The sequence below is a fragment of the Fundulus heteroclitus genome, chromosome 7 (assembly GCF_011125445.2).
Source record: "Fundulus heteroclitus isolate FHET01 chromosome 7, MU-UCD_Fhet_4.1, whole genome shotgun sequence".
Lineage (NCBI taxonomy): Eukaryota > Metazoa > Chordata > Actinopteri > Cyprinodontiformes > Fundulidae > Fundulus > Fundulus heteroclitus.
The window spans coordinates 20,922,036-20,934,240 of NC_046367.1; the positions used below are offsets into that span (position 1 = coordinate 20,922,036).

The following is a 12,205-nucleotide window of genomic DNA, read 5'->3' on the forward strand; positions in this document are numbered from 1 at the left end:
CGCCGAGGTGCAGTTCCTGCTGGCGTTCATGGCGAGAGGCCGCACCACCGGACCGGGGAGGCGACTGTGGAGGTCTGCAGAGAGAGAGAGAGGAGCTCACCGTTACGCTGACTGAACAGGAAACAGACCAAATAGAAGAAAAAAAGCAAATCGATAAAGTAGAAATCATATTGATTGATATTGATAATTATCAACACATTCAAAACATGTATTTTAAGTGCAGCCCTGGACATTTTATGCTGTTGCTTAACGACCTATTTTTAGATAAAGAACACAAACACTGACTTCTAACTCAACCCTTTATTCAACCAGCTTTGTACCAAAACTGCAAGTTTTTAAAAAATTAAAAAGAACGCTTGCTCTCTGAACTCTTAGAAGGGGGCGGAGCGTTCCTGGGTCTGCGTTTGTGATTGGTTGGGAGGATGTAACATTAACCTACATGATTGGCCTGAATGCAAAATGAAGGAAAACGGTTCTATTTAACTTTTTATTTACCCTTTTTTTCTATCATATATATATATATATATATATATATATATATATATATATATATATACATATACATATACATATATATACATATATATATATATATATATATATATATATATATATATATATATATATATATATATATATATATATATATATATATATATATATATATATATATATATATATATATATTGAATTATCGTCCAGCCCTAAAACAAACCACTGAAGCTTATTTAAGAACATTTGATCCCTGGATGGACGGCAAACAGGCCAATAACGTTGATGAACTCGAAGCCTTGTGAACGCGCTAAATATGATTTTCCCTGAAAAGAATAATTAAGCTCAAATCCCCAAACTGTGACCAGAACTGAAGAAGACTTTCAGATGAGCATCAAATAACAACAAAGTCCAATTTCCTTCTATTTAAGCGCTTAGGATCGGGCCCGTTCATAGTGATCACCGCATATTCTAACAGTACCCATGAACTGGGGGAAAAAACAAAACAGCAAGCTACACGTATGGGATTAAGCAAAGTCTTACTGATTGGTTTGATCGTGGCTGTTTTTAGGGTTCGAGATAAACACGGAGGACTAAAAGCAAAGCTCCAGAACGACAACGTGCTGCCAGAATTACAGCTGCACGGTATTTGAAAATCCTGTAATATTGGTAAATATTGCAACGACGAAAAGCTACTGATATCTCCTTCTCATCACTCTGTGACCTTTAACAATTTTGGGCAACGTCACCCGCGTCCAGATCCAGCATCGGCTGTCCGGCTTGATAAATATCACATTAGCATGAAAAATGCAGCTTCATAGCGCTTGGAATACATCAGCGAGTGCTGCACATGCTGATATCACAGTATGTTGGTCATCCCGAGTTAAGAGTTATATTTGTGAAATTCAAACAAACAAAAAAAAGCTAAATCCAACATGAAGCCTGTACATTTGTGCTTTGAAAACTCAAAATAAAAGTTTTAACTTAGCGTGTCACATGATCTGGTTCATGCGAGTGAGGCAGTTTAAAGGGGACATTTAGTGCAATATATTTCAGAGCAAAACGGGAAATCTGTCTTGTTTCAAAAACACTATGTGAAAGTAGAAAGTGAATACAAACACTTGAGGGTTCCTTGTACCTTTCTTCTAAATTTACGTCTGATTTTTCTTCAAGCAGCCAGGCTTCCAGTTTGGATGGATGGATGGATGGATAACAGGTGGGCAAACGAATGCAGGGATGGATACATGAACTGATGGATGGATGGACAGACGGGCGAGTGGATGGAGAAACATGCTTGCATGGATGAATGAATGAAAGCATGGGTGAATAAATGGATGAACGGATAATAGAAGGTGGCCAAACAAGTCAGCTAGCACCGACAATAAGAATGAAGCCATAATATTAAAAAATATAAACTTGTAAAATTAGGAGAGTAAAGTAATACTTTTTATAAGAACTCTTACAACAAAGTGCAGCTTTCCACCTGCATTAAAATGAGGAAGTGTTGAGTGTAAAGTTTCATACTTTGGTAGAAATACAAGTTTTTTTCTTTTTTTAGCACATCAGCATCAAAATCATCTTGGGACCCCAAAGAGGTGTCTCGTGACCCCTGGGGGGTCCCCGACCCCCACATTGGGAACCCCTGGGATAGGGAATAAAAGCCAATAAATACATCCCAATAACTGCTCCATATTCCATGTCCATTTTCAAAAACTAAAAGACAATTTTATCAAAGCCCCTACATTTTCCAGATGCCACATTTGAAAATGATAAAAACACCATTTATAAAGTCCTCAAAGACAGAACTGCAACAATAAATAGCTATAATTAAATAGGGGAAATGATGCATTATAAAAAACTAAAACAGAATCAGAAATACTTTAATAATCCCAGAGGGAAATTACTTAAATCTTAAATCCATAATCTTAAAGCATACCGTTACAGGCGCACTTTCTTCTTTTGTTTATATATATATATATATATATATATATATATATATATATATGTCTCTCTCTCTCTCTCTCTCTCTCTCTCTCTCTCTCTCTATATATATATATATATATATATATATATATATATATATATATATATATATATATATATATATATATATATATATATATATATATGTGTGTGTGTGTGTGTGTATGCCCATGCACACGCACACACACACTCACACACATACTTTAAATACGATTAAATAACCCAGTGTTTTAAAAAAATCGAATTAATTGGTTTCTAACAGAATTTGATTTATTTCCTAAAAGATTTACCATATAAAATCCTATTTTCTCTCTATTTAGTATCGACTTTAAGTGCTGACGTTCCTCTGAATACCTATTACATTCTAATAAGACATGTTCCACTGTTTTCATCTGATTACAGAAATCCCTGTTTAATGTTTCCCTATATTCTGAAAAGAGAACCATTAAGTCCAGTATGACCAATTCTAAGTCGAGATATAACCTCCTCTTCTTTCCGCCTTCCACTCATACAACAATTACCCCCCACAGTCTTTTGAATTTTATATAAATACAGTGTCAGGATTAGCCCATTGTTCCTATCAAACCTTACGGATATTATTTTTTAATAATGGATTTACCCTTACTTTTGCTTAAAGGAATACTCACGTTAATAACATGTGATTTCAGGGCGCTTTGCCTCGTCTCTGCAGACTTTACATTAAACTCTGGTTGAGTCTGGACCTACAGCCCCATGATGCCCACCCAGCGACTCCTCTGGCTCTAAAACTACTGCAGCCTTGCTCTTTCTTGGTCGGAGAGACTTCAAGCGCCTTTTTAAGTCCATCGTCTGTTAGTCTCAGACTGTAAAGTTATTAAAAAAGCAACATTTAAAACCACTTTAAAAAAAGGAAAAAACTTGGTGAAGCCCAAAGCTTAAAGTCCAAGGAAAACTTGAACCCAGCTGGAGGTTGTGTCTCTCCGGCTCCGCTTTTGAGCTCATATTCTCCCAGAAAGCCTCTCCTAACCGCGGCTCTGTGATCGCAGTGGTCAGAGGAGACTTTTTTGGGGATTTATTTTGGTTTTCCGGACAGACGGCTGCGGATAAAACGCGGTGAACGGAGGAGGTCGAGCCTCCGGAGCCTCCGGAGCTGCGCCGCTACCGTTAGCTAGCTCCAACTTTACCCCCGTCGCCCCCCTCCTGAACTCGGCTTTTTTTTTTTTTTTTTACCTGCTTTTGTTCGGCGCTGGGGCTCCACATTTCGCCTCTCAGCGAAGGCGAAACATCCATCTTGTTTTTTCTTCTTCTTTTTTTAATATATCCTCAAAAACCAGAGCAAAAGCGGGACGTAAAAAAACAAAACAGAAGCAAAGCTGGTGAATATGGGGGAAAGTTTAAGGTTTTGCTCCCCGGATTAATCTCGAGCGGCCAGCTGTGGCTGCAATGGCGTCCTCCTCCTCCTCCTCCTCCACCTCCCACCCAAAGCTCCCTCTCCGAGCTGCCACCCTCCCAGTGTGGGTGGTCGTCGAGGACATGTGGGAAAAAACTCTTAATTTCACCGTTAAAGCAGCGCTGCAATCCCGTAGTTATTAAAGCCTTTGTTTAGTTCCGTCATATTTCTTTGTTATACTGTTTATTATTGGGAGAAAATTAACATTTATTCCTGTTTTAGGGAGCAGCGCGGCGCATTGTACGTACATTGCTGTGTTTTAATGAGAACACGTATGAAGGACTTTGTCTGATTGTGGATGAACTGTTAACGCTTAGCTCGAGCCGCCACCGGTGGACCACACACGGAGATCATAGCTTCCCGCTACGGAGGAGCCGCTCGCAACCGATTCGGCTCCAGTTGCCGGATCATTCAGTGAACGATAGAAGCTGCGCCTTTTATAAATGGGTTTACTTTTATGACGAGAGTGTTTTAGGACAGATGTCAATTGCTAAATGCTGTCAGTGGCTGTTTTGATGCCATACAGTACAGCCAATTAGGTGGAATTAACGAACCAGGAATGGGACATTGGCGGGAAAGGAGGAAGAGGCAGAATAAAGGAGAATGAGGGGCTCTAGTCTAGAGCCAGTTTTCGTGCCTTACCTGCTCATGAAAATTGAAAAAGATTGATACGTACCCCTAGGTTGGATGTTTTATTTAGACTTGAATGTCTAAATAAAACATGTGTTTCCCCCCCCCAATTCTAACAACAAATTATACACTCCACAAATTCAGGAAATTATTTCATCTATACTCAAAATGATAAATGTTAAAATGACTAGGCACGGCATGTGGTAATGTTGCACAGTCAATTAACACACCGAAGTGGCAAAGAGCATGAGGTTAAAGTTTGCTGGGGTGTACTCACACATTTCCTATGGAAACTTCTAAAGCAGCAAAACACCCATTTATGTAAACAAAAAAGAAAAAGTAAAAAAACATATTTTGGGCTCCTAAATCTTAAAATGTTTTCATCCTGGACCTTTCTTTCTCTGTGGGGTTGTCCTGGAGAATGTGTGGGCTTGAATGGCCCTCAGGTATGTGTGCATGTATGGTTGTTTGTCTGCCCCATCTCTGACCAACTGAATGATACTGATGGGCCCCAATCACCTCCCTATTTATTTATATATATATATATATATATATATATATATATATATATATATATATATATATATATATATATATATATATATATATATATACACACACACACACTTTGATTTTTTAGGTTACATGTGGCTCAAGTGTGTTTAAAAAAGTAGAAAGATTAGCTTCAGGTTACATCTTTGTTTTGCAAATGTATCAAATGTATGTACCCTCACAAAATAATTAAGGAAAAAAACTATTTCTGAAACCAAAAAGTTCTGCAAGGTGACAAGCCATTCAGAAGCAGGAAGAGTTCTGACTCGTTTTGCTTGAGCTGAGCAAACTGATCGGGATCCAGGAAAAGAGCCGCAATTCCCATCCCAAACGAGGACACGTCATCTGCAGCCTTCCAATCAGGGACCGGGACGCGTTACTGACTTTGACCACACGGTGTCGCACTTGCACAAAACAGAATCAGACCCACATCTGAGTCTTTTATTATTAATGTTTCGATCTAACGTAAGTTGGTCTAGCAGAGTTAAAATTTTTGAGACCTTAAACACAAAATTAAGCAACCAGAACACACAATGCATTGTTTTTTATTTTTTATTATTATTGTTTTTATTGCTGGCACCCTCCATCAAGTCCATATAGATGGGAATGGATCACTATAGAACAGAAACTGTTTTCTTGGTAATAAATACAACAATTATAAAAGCAAACCTATTATTTTGGGAATTAAAAAAAAAGTAACGTATTGTAGGTCTAAATTAAATTCAACCTTATTGTTAAAATTTCGGCATGGCGATCTGTGGAGTGTAATCAGTCAAAAGAGAAACCATCAAACCCTGAAAGAGGTAAAACAAGTCATATTAATATTCAGTATGAAGAGCAAACATGACGGATTTACCCGCTATCTTACCATGATGGTCCATTTACGATTCTCGGCTTCAGGAAAGACGAGGGAGCGGGATGAATAAAATACCTGGTCATCCACCTCCTCCATTTTCCGGGGGAGGCAGTGAAGAAAGGTCCAGTCTGGTTTGGCCACATTTCCAGTCTGTGTTCATTCAGTCCACCCCCAAACAAAAACAGAGCATAAACATTTTCCAAATCACTCGAGGGATACATTTAATGCAGCTTTTCTAAATAAAAATTAATAGCTCCCTGATTTGTTTGGGTCCGGTCCCTGTTTCAGACTTGCTGAACTACTATGAACTACTATGATATAAAGTTAAAAACTAAAGGTTAATACATGAGGCTTTGTTTAAAAGAAGCTAAGACATTAGGATCACTAATCTGCTTACTCTTATTATGTAGAGTCTTCATTTATGAGCAATACAGTGCAATGCAAAAGTATTCCAACCAGTTCAACGTTTTCACCCTTTTCCCACATTTCAACCAAAAACTTGAATTCACTTTACTGAGATTGAATGTGACAGACCAACACGAGTTGTCACCTAAACGTGAAACGCAAAGGACACGATGCCGAGCTTTCACAATGACAGAACCCTGAGAAGTATGACGCAGCCCTCTGTACTCTGACCCTGTGTAAACATCAATTTTATTTAGCGCTCAAGGTAGTAAATAGAGTGCAACTTGCAGTCAGTATAAAAGCAACTGTTCTGAGGAAGCCTCAGATGTTTGTTAGAGAACGTTATTGAACAAACAGCATCCTGAAGAACACAGCAGACAGGTCAGGGATGGAGTTGTGGAGACGCCTCACGTTTTAAAGAATGCCTACGTGCAAAGAAATCTGACTGAGCTATTTTGCAAAGAAAAATGGTATTTCATCTAAAATCTCAATTGAATGCACTGAGGTTTGGTGGTAGTGATATAAGCAAAGGTGAAAAGGCTCAGAGGTATGTAATGAAAGGGACTGTAGAGTAATCTGATTGCTCTTTTAATACCACCTAAACAAACTTTCTGCTTGCCTGCATTGTGATCTGGTATCCCTGGAAGTCTTTGAGCCTCCTTTTCTTCTCCTCTTCCTGACCCATGCTGACCCAAGTGTCAGTGACCAACACATTGCTGCCATGGGCCGCCTCCATCGGATCAGAGGTCAGAACGAGTTGGGTGCCGTGCTGAGACAGAAACCATTACTAAGAAAAATAATAATAATGTAAAAAAAGTGACTTTAAAGCGGCAGGATCTCACTTGTTTGGAGAGCTTCAGGGCCTCTTCAGTGACCCGCTTGTCCGGTTCGTAACCCTGTGGAGAGCACCGCGTTTAGCGTGACAGGAAAAGAGCCCATCTGACCCCATGGTGGTCTGAAAAGATGCCAACCTTCGGTGTGGCAACTTTAAGATGAACCCCCAGTTTGGCAGCAGTCATCATGAAAGAGTGGAGGACATTGTTTCCGTCTCCAATCCAGCTCACTGTAAGTCCACTAAGAGATCCATAATGCTCCTAGAACAAAAACAGTGGGAGTTGAGCAGGTTCCTCGTATAAATAACTAGTAAAATGGGGTAAAATGGCACCTGTAAGGTGAGGAAGTCTGCCAGAATCTGGATCGGGTGATAGAGGTCAGAGAGTCCGTTAATGATGGGGATGGAAGCCTCCCGGTCAAGCTCCTCCAGCGTCAAGTGGCTGTAAACTCGGGCCAAAACGATATCGCAAAGTCCAGAGAGAACCCTGTGCAGAACGGCATAAGACATCACACAACAATGAAACCTACGGCTTCCGCTTTCACTTAAAGTAATACCACAAACTAAGCATGGAGAACATCCTCTTGTATACGAAAAGCCAGCTATCGATGTGCTATGTGAGGAGATAATTATGATCAATAAAGGAGTTATAAGTAATACTGACACCTTGTGGCTCTAATTGGTACAACAGCTTGCCAATCACAACAATCTAATATGCCGTTTTTAAACGGTGTGAAACCCTTCTGAATTTTGGGTATATCCTGTTGTATTCTGTTCTATTTCTGATCCGCTTCTCTTACTAGCTTCCATGTTTGCAGGCTTCAGCACTTTTGCCAAGATAAAATACCAAATGCTGCGCTCTGTGTTGGGAACCCTGGGAAATCTCATGATTGGGTGAGGAAACAGGAAGTAAACGCTGACTACACTCTGAACCAAAGTAGTTCCAGACCCTACCTCTAAGGTTTGAAAGGAGAAAACGTGACTAAGACATTGTCGATGGAGAGGACTGATTGTTTATAGACAATGTTACTTCCATCCTGGGTGAGAAATGAGAATGAATTAGGTTGATTTTACAGTAAATATCTTCCATATAGGTCTTTTAACTGGTGTTGGCACAGTAGGAATAGTTTTTGTTTACTCCTGATGAAACGAGTGCGAATTAGGTTATTATTCTTGATAAAGTGTATATCTCAACCAATTCTTGATCAATCTCTTTCCAACGTATCGCAATGAAGATAAAACTACTACAAAAAAAGAGGAACGTGTCTAAAAATCACAGTTATTCCAACTTGTTGGATTAATGGCGCCCCAATCAAGACCCTGCTTTATTTATATTTATTCTCAGTAGCAAGCAGAGGGCATCAAGATACCATCAGCTGCACAAATATCGTCTATTTTCTGGTCTGGTGATGTGCGCCCCCCTTTTCTAATGCCCCCCTGGGAAATTGTCCATGTAGCTTTATTGTCCAAAACAGCCACTTTTGGTGATTTTTCTATTTTCTCACTTCTACTCAACGTATCTGGTGTAGTAAAGTGTCATATTGGCTGTTTTTAGAGCAAATGTTTAGTTTTAAGGTTGTGTGCAGTTCAATATGTATTGACAAACGCAGTTCTGAAGTGTAATATTTGCATCTTTATGTTTGTACAGTAATAAATACCAGTAATGACACCATTTATTCCTTGTACTAGTCAAAGCGAGTTGTTCAGATGGCAGCCTCTCTTCTGACACTGGTTTAAAAAACACACACCTGGCTGTGTCGGTGCTGCTTTCATTCACTCCCAGGTGGATGTCCTGTGAGGTCAGGAAACAGGGGTGTCCACCCAACAGAGCAAAACCTGGAGCATGAAGAACATTTAGTTGTCATTAAAGCCTATTGCCATGCTGGGAAATAATCATATGAAGATAAGACTATTCAAAGCACACGCCAGCACAATAAACAGGAAATAGTTTCAAAGTGTGGCCCCTGTACTGATTTCAAGAAAGATTTGGTCCACCAGCACAGGAGGCTGATGCAGTTGGAACATTTTAGTTTTTAATTAGGCTAAAATTATTACAGCAAAGTTAAAATCCTACAATTGAAACTGTTAAATACAACACAAAGTATTAATCTTTTAATAAACACCCTTTTGACATTCTCTTTAATCTCATAGTAACATCTATCCAATGACATTTAATTACTCAGATGCAGACTTTGGTGCATTAAATGGCCTGATTACAAAGAACAACTGACCCAAATACTGTCCTTATATTGCTAGACCAAAAAGAGTAAAGTTTATTATTCACAGTTATAAAGAGTCAAATTAAATTATTCAAAATAATTTGCAAATGGATGACCATCTTTTAATACGACAAATGCGCAAAACCCTTTTTTAAATGTTGGATCTTCAATACATATTAATTTCCTACAGAAAAAACATTTTTTTTAATTATCATATTTTGTAGTGCAGGTAAAAAAATTAACTTAATTTTTTTGGTTTAAAAAAAAAAAAAATTGGTAATTTTTTGGCCCTCGAGTTCCTTTGACTTGACAATTTTGACCCATGTACCGAAAGGTTTGGACCATTCCTGTAATTGTATTTTACTCAGATTTTATGTAACAGACCCACACAAATCAGCGCACTACTGCGACAGGGAAAGAAAATGACAAGTGCCTTCAAATTTTACGGAAAGCCTCTGAGAACAACTTTTTACGTCTTGCCACAGATTCTCAATCGGATTGAGGTCCAGACTTTGAATCCTTCTAAAAAACACACAAATATGCTTTATTCTAAAAACATTAATTTGTAGCTTTGCTTATATGTCTAAGGTTGTTGTCCTGGTGAAAATTGAATCTATGTCCCAGTATCGAGTCTCTCGAAGCCTTCGACAGGTTTTCTTCCAGAAGCGCCCCGGATCCAGCACACATTCCCTTCAACTAAAACCAACGTCCCTGTCCCTGCTGAAGTTAATCTGCTCAGGATAACGCACAGTTGCAGCATCAGCTGTCCTCCACACATGGGCTCCAAAAGCTCCACACCGTTATGTCTGACCTGTCAGCTGCCTTCGTTGAACTTTATGATACCGTTTGTTCACTTATGAAGCTCTAAAACCACAACTGTTTCTAGGCGGAGATAACAATTACACAACTCTATAGCAGTTAGATGACTTCTGGAGGATTTCTATTTGAGTGTATCAGAGTTTAAAACACATAAATCTCAATAAGATAACCGGAGGTGAGTGGTTGTGATGTGACAGAAAGAAAGCACCGTATGCAGGAGCGGCAGAAGCCCAGTGTTTTACCACAGGCCTGCCCTGAAAGTTAGGTTTCAGCAGATCTTTTGTTTCTGCTGACACAATGAGAGGCAGGAAGAGTATCAGAGCAGTGAACACAACCAGGAGACGGCCTGTTAAACCCTTCGCCCTCCTGCAATAGCTATGAAACAAGCTTTCATGCAGCACACAGGTCTCTTTTTAAAGCCCCATGCAAAGGGCCTGATATACAAACTGAACACCTGTTTCTGTAGACATTCTTGTTCTGGTGCTCCTCTTCTCAAATATCATTGCAATCGACTTTCCTTGCAGAAGAGGCAGATACTGAAATAAAAATAGCAGTTGGCTTTAAAAAAAAAAAAAAAACACCCTAAATTAAAGGCGAATTTGTTTAGAGGCATTGACATTTACTCCCTTTAGTTAAATACCTGCTTTTCATGCTTGATCTGATGCTTGAGGTCCCCTGATACCCACAGCAGCCTTTTGATTTCATCCGAGCTGAAATCTTTAAGCGTGAGACAGCTGCGACCTTTTAGGCTGACTGAGCTGAGGGAAGCCGCTCCGCTGCTGAAAAAGGGCAACAATATTTGCGTGATCAGGACGCAGCGTGGACAAGCGATTTATTTTAGAGCAATCGCCTCTAAATACGGCGGAGTTGCTTACCCGAATCCTCTCCGCGGGATGCAATGGAAAGATTTCAAACTCTTTAAAAGGCTACCGGTGACAGGCAATAGATTTAAAGGCATCGCAGGGAAATTAACGGAGCGCAACGTGCGGCGACTTTTTGGATCGGACCATTAAACGGGGTCTGCACCCTTTCAACGCCGGGAGGACTTTGAGGGACATCTGAGTGGGTGGAGTTTGAGCGCGATCTTTAAACTGCAGCAGTTTTTTTTAAACAGCTTTATTGATCAGAACACTAATTACATGTTCAAATAAGAATCTCCACTTTGTATTCGTACAAAAAGAGAAATAAAATTGTTATATGCAAGTTAACTTGTGGAAGGCAAAGGAAAAAATAAAATAAAAAAATTAAACAGGCATTTACATTTAAACCAGTGGAAGCATACAAATCCAATCTCCAAAAGTATAAATACATATACCATATGTATTTAAGGATTTAAAATCCACACTTAACAGAGACTGACACATTTCAGCAATCGAGACATTTTCCTTTCATCATATTAATTTTAGTATTTTGTCAAATCAAAGCACCAGAAATTGTGACATGCTCATATTTGTCAGCTAAAAAAAAGATAAAGAGGAATATAAGATTTTTAGTTTGTTTTTAAAACTTATTAGTGAAGGTTTTTGGATTTTTCCATTTACATACATGTACATGATATCTTCCCATGATAATATTGACCATGTCAGATATATCCTTAGCAATGTATGTTAATATTTGGTTTATGTCAAAAGGTGTTATATTTTCTGCAGGTGACTGGTGTTGCTTTCTCTGTGTCAGCTGAGGTCACAGAAATACGTCCCACCAAACGTAATCATGCTCTGGCTGTAAGCTGGAAAACCAGCGCTCAGTTTTTGTACTCAGTCTGCAGCTGACCACTACTGTAAACGAAATTCATAGCATTATCTGGACATTTGAGAATAATAGAGAATGGCTCACACTGGAACCCACACCCAGAACCCAATTTCAGCAGAACTGTGCTGTAGTTAGGACTCAGGGTTTGCTGTGAAGGATGGAAACTGTCATAAGCGCAGATAGAGTAATATATCGCCAGAGTGATGACCTGATAATAAGAACAAGTAGCTATACTA

General features: G+C 39.1%; 2 protein-coding genes across 5 annotated transcripts in view; both read right to left on the reverse strand.

The window, feature by feature from the left end:
- LOC105927615 (G protein-coupled receptor 161a) overlaps positions 1-3,918 on the reverse strand; it is a 14,396-nt gene extending 10,478 nt beyond the window's left edge. For all 3 annotated transcript variants that reach the window (XM_021317449.2, XM_021317450.2, XM_012864481.3), the window contains exons 1-2: positions 3,685-3,918; positions 1-74 (exon numbers count right to left, since the gene is read on the reverse strand). The exon at positions 1-74 is cut by the window's left edge and continues 317 nt beyond it. In XM_021317449.2, the coding sequence (XP_021173124.2) occupies positions 1-30 (30 nt within the window). In that variant the 5' untranslated portion in view covers positions 31-74; positions 3,685-3,918. The remainder of the gene's footprint in view (positions 75-3,684) is intronic.
- Positions 3,919-5,617: 1,699 nt separating this feature from the next.
- otc (ornithine carbamoyltransferase) lies at positions 5,618-11,255 on the reverse strand. Of its 2 annotated transcripts, none has more exons than XM_021317454.2 (10): positions 11,093-11,255; positions 10,858-10,993; positions 10,672-10,753; positions 8,928-9,015; positions 7,513-7,666; positions 7,319-7,441; positions 7,190-7,243; positions 6,967-7,116; positions 5,955-6,092; positions 5,618-5,880 (listed from the first exon to the last, which is right to left on the reverse strand). In XM_021317454.2, exons 1-10 carry the CDS (start codon positions 11,173-11,175, stop codon positions 5,821-5,823), a joined length of 1,068 nt encoding a protein of 355 aa, XP_021173129.2. In that variant the 5' UTR covers positions 11,176-11,255; the 3' UTR covers positions 5,618-5,820. The 2 variants fall into 2 exon arrangements, with proteins under 2 accessions (XP_021173129.2, XP_012719931.2); XM_012864477.3 differs by having other exon boundaries at positions 10,858-10,996.
- Positions 11,256-12,205: the final 950 nt, after the last annotated feature.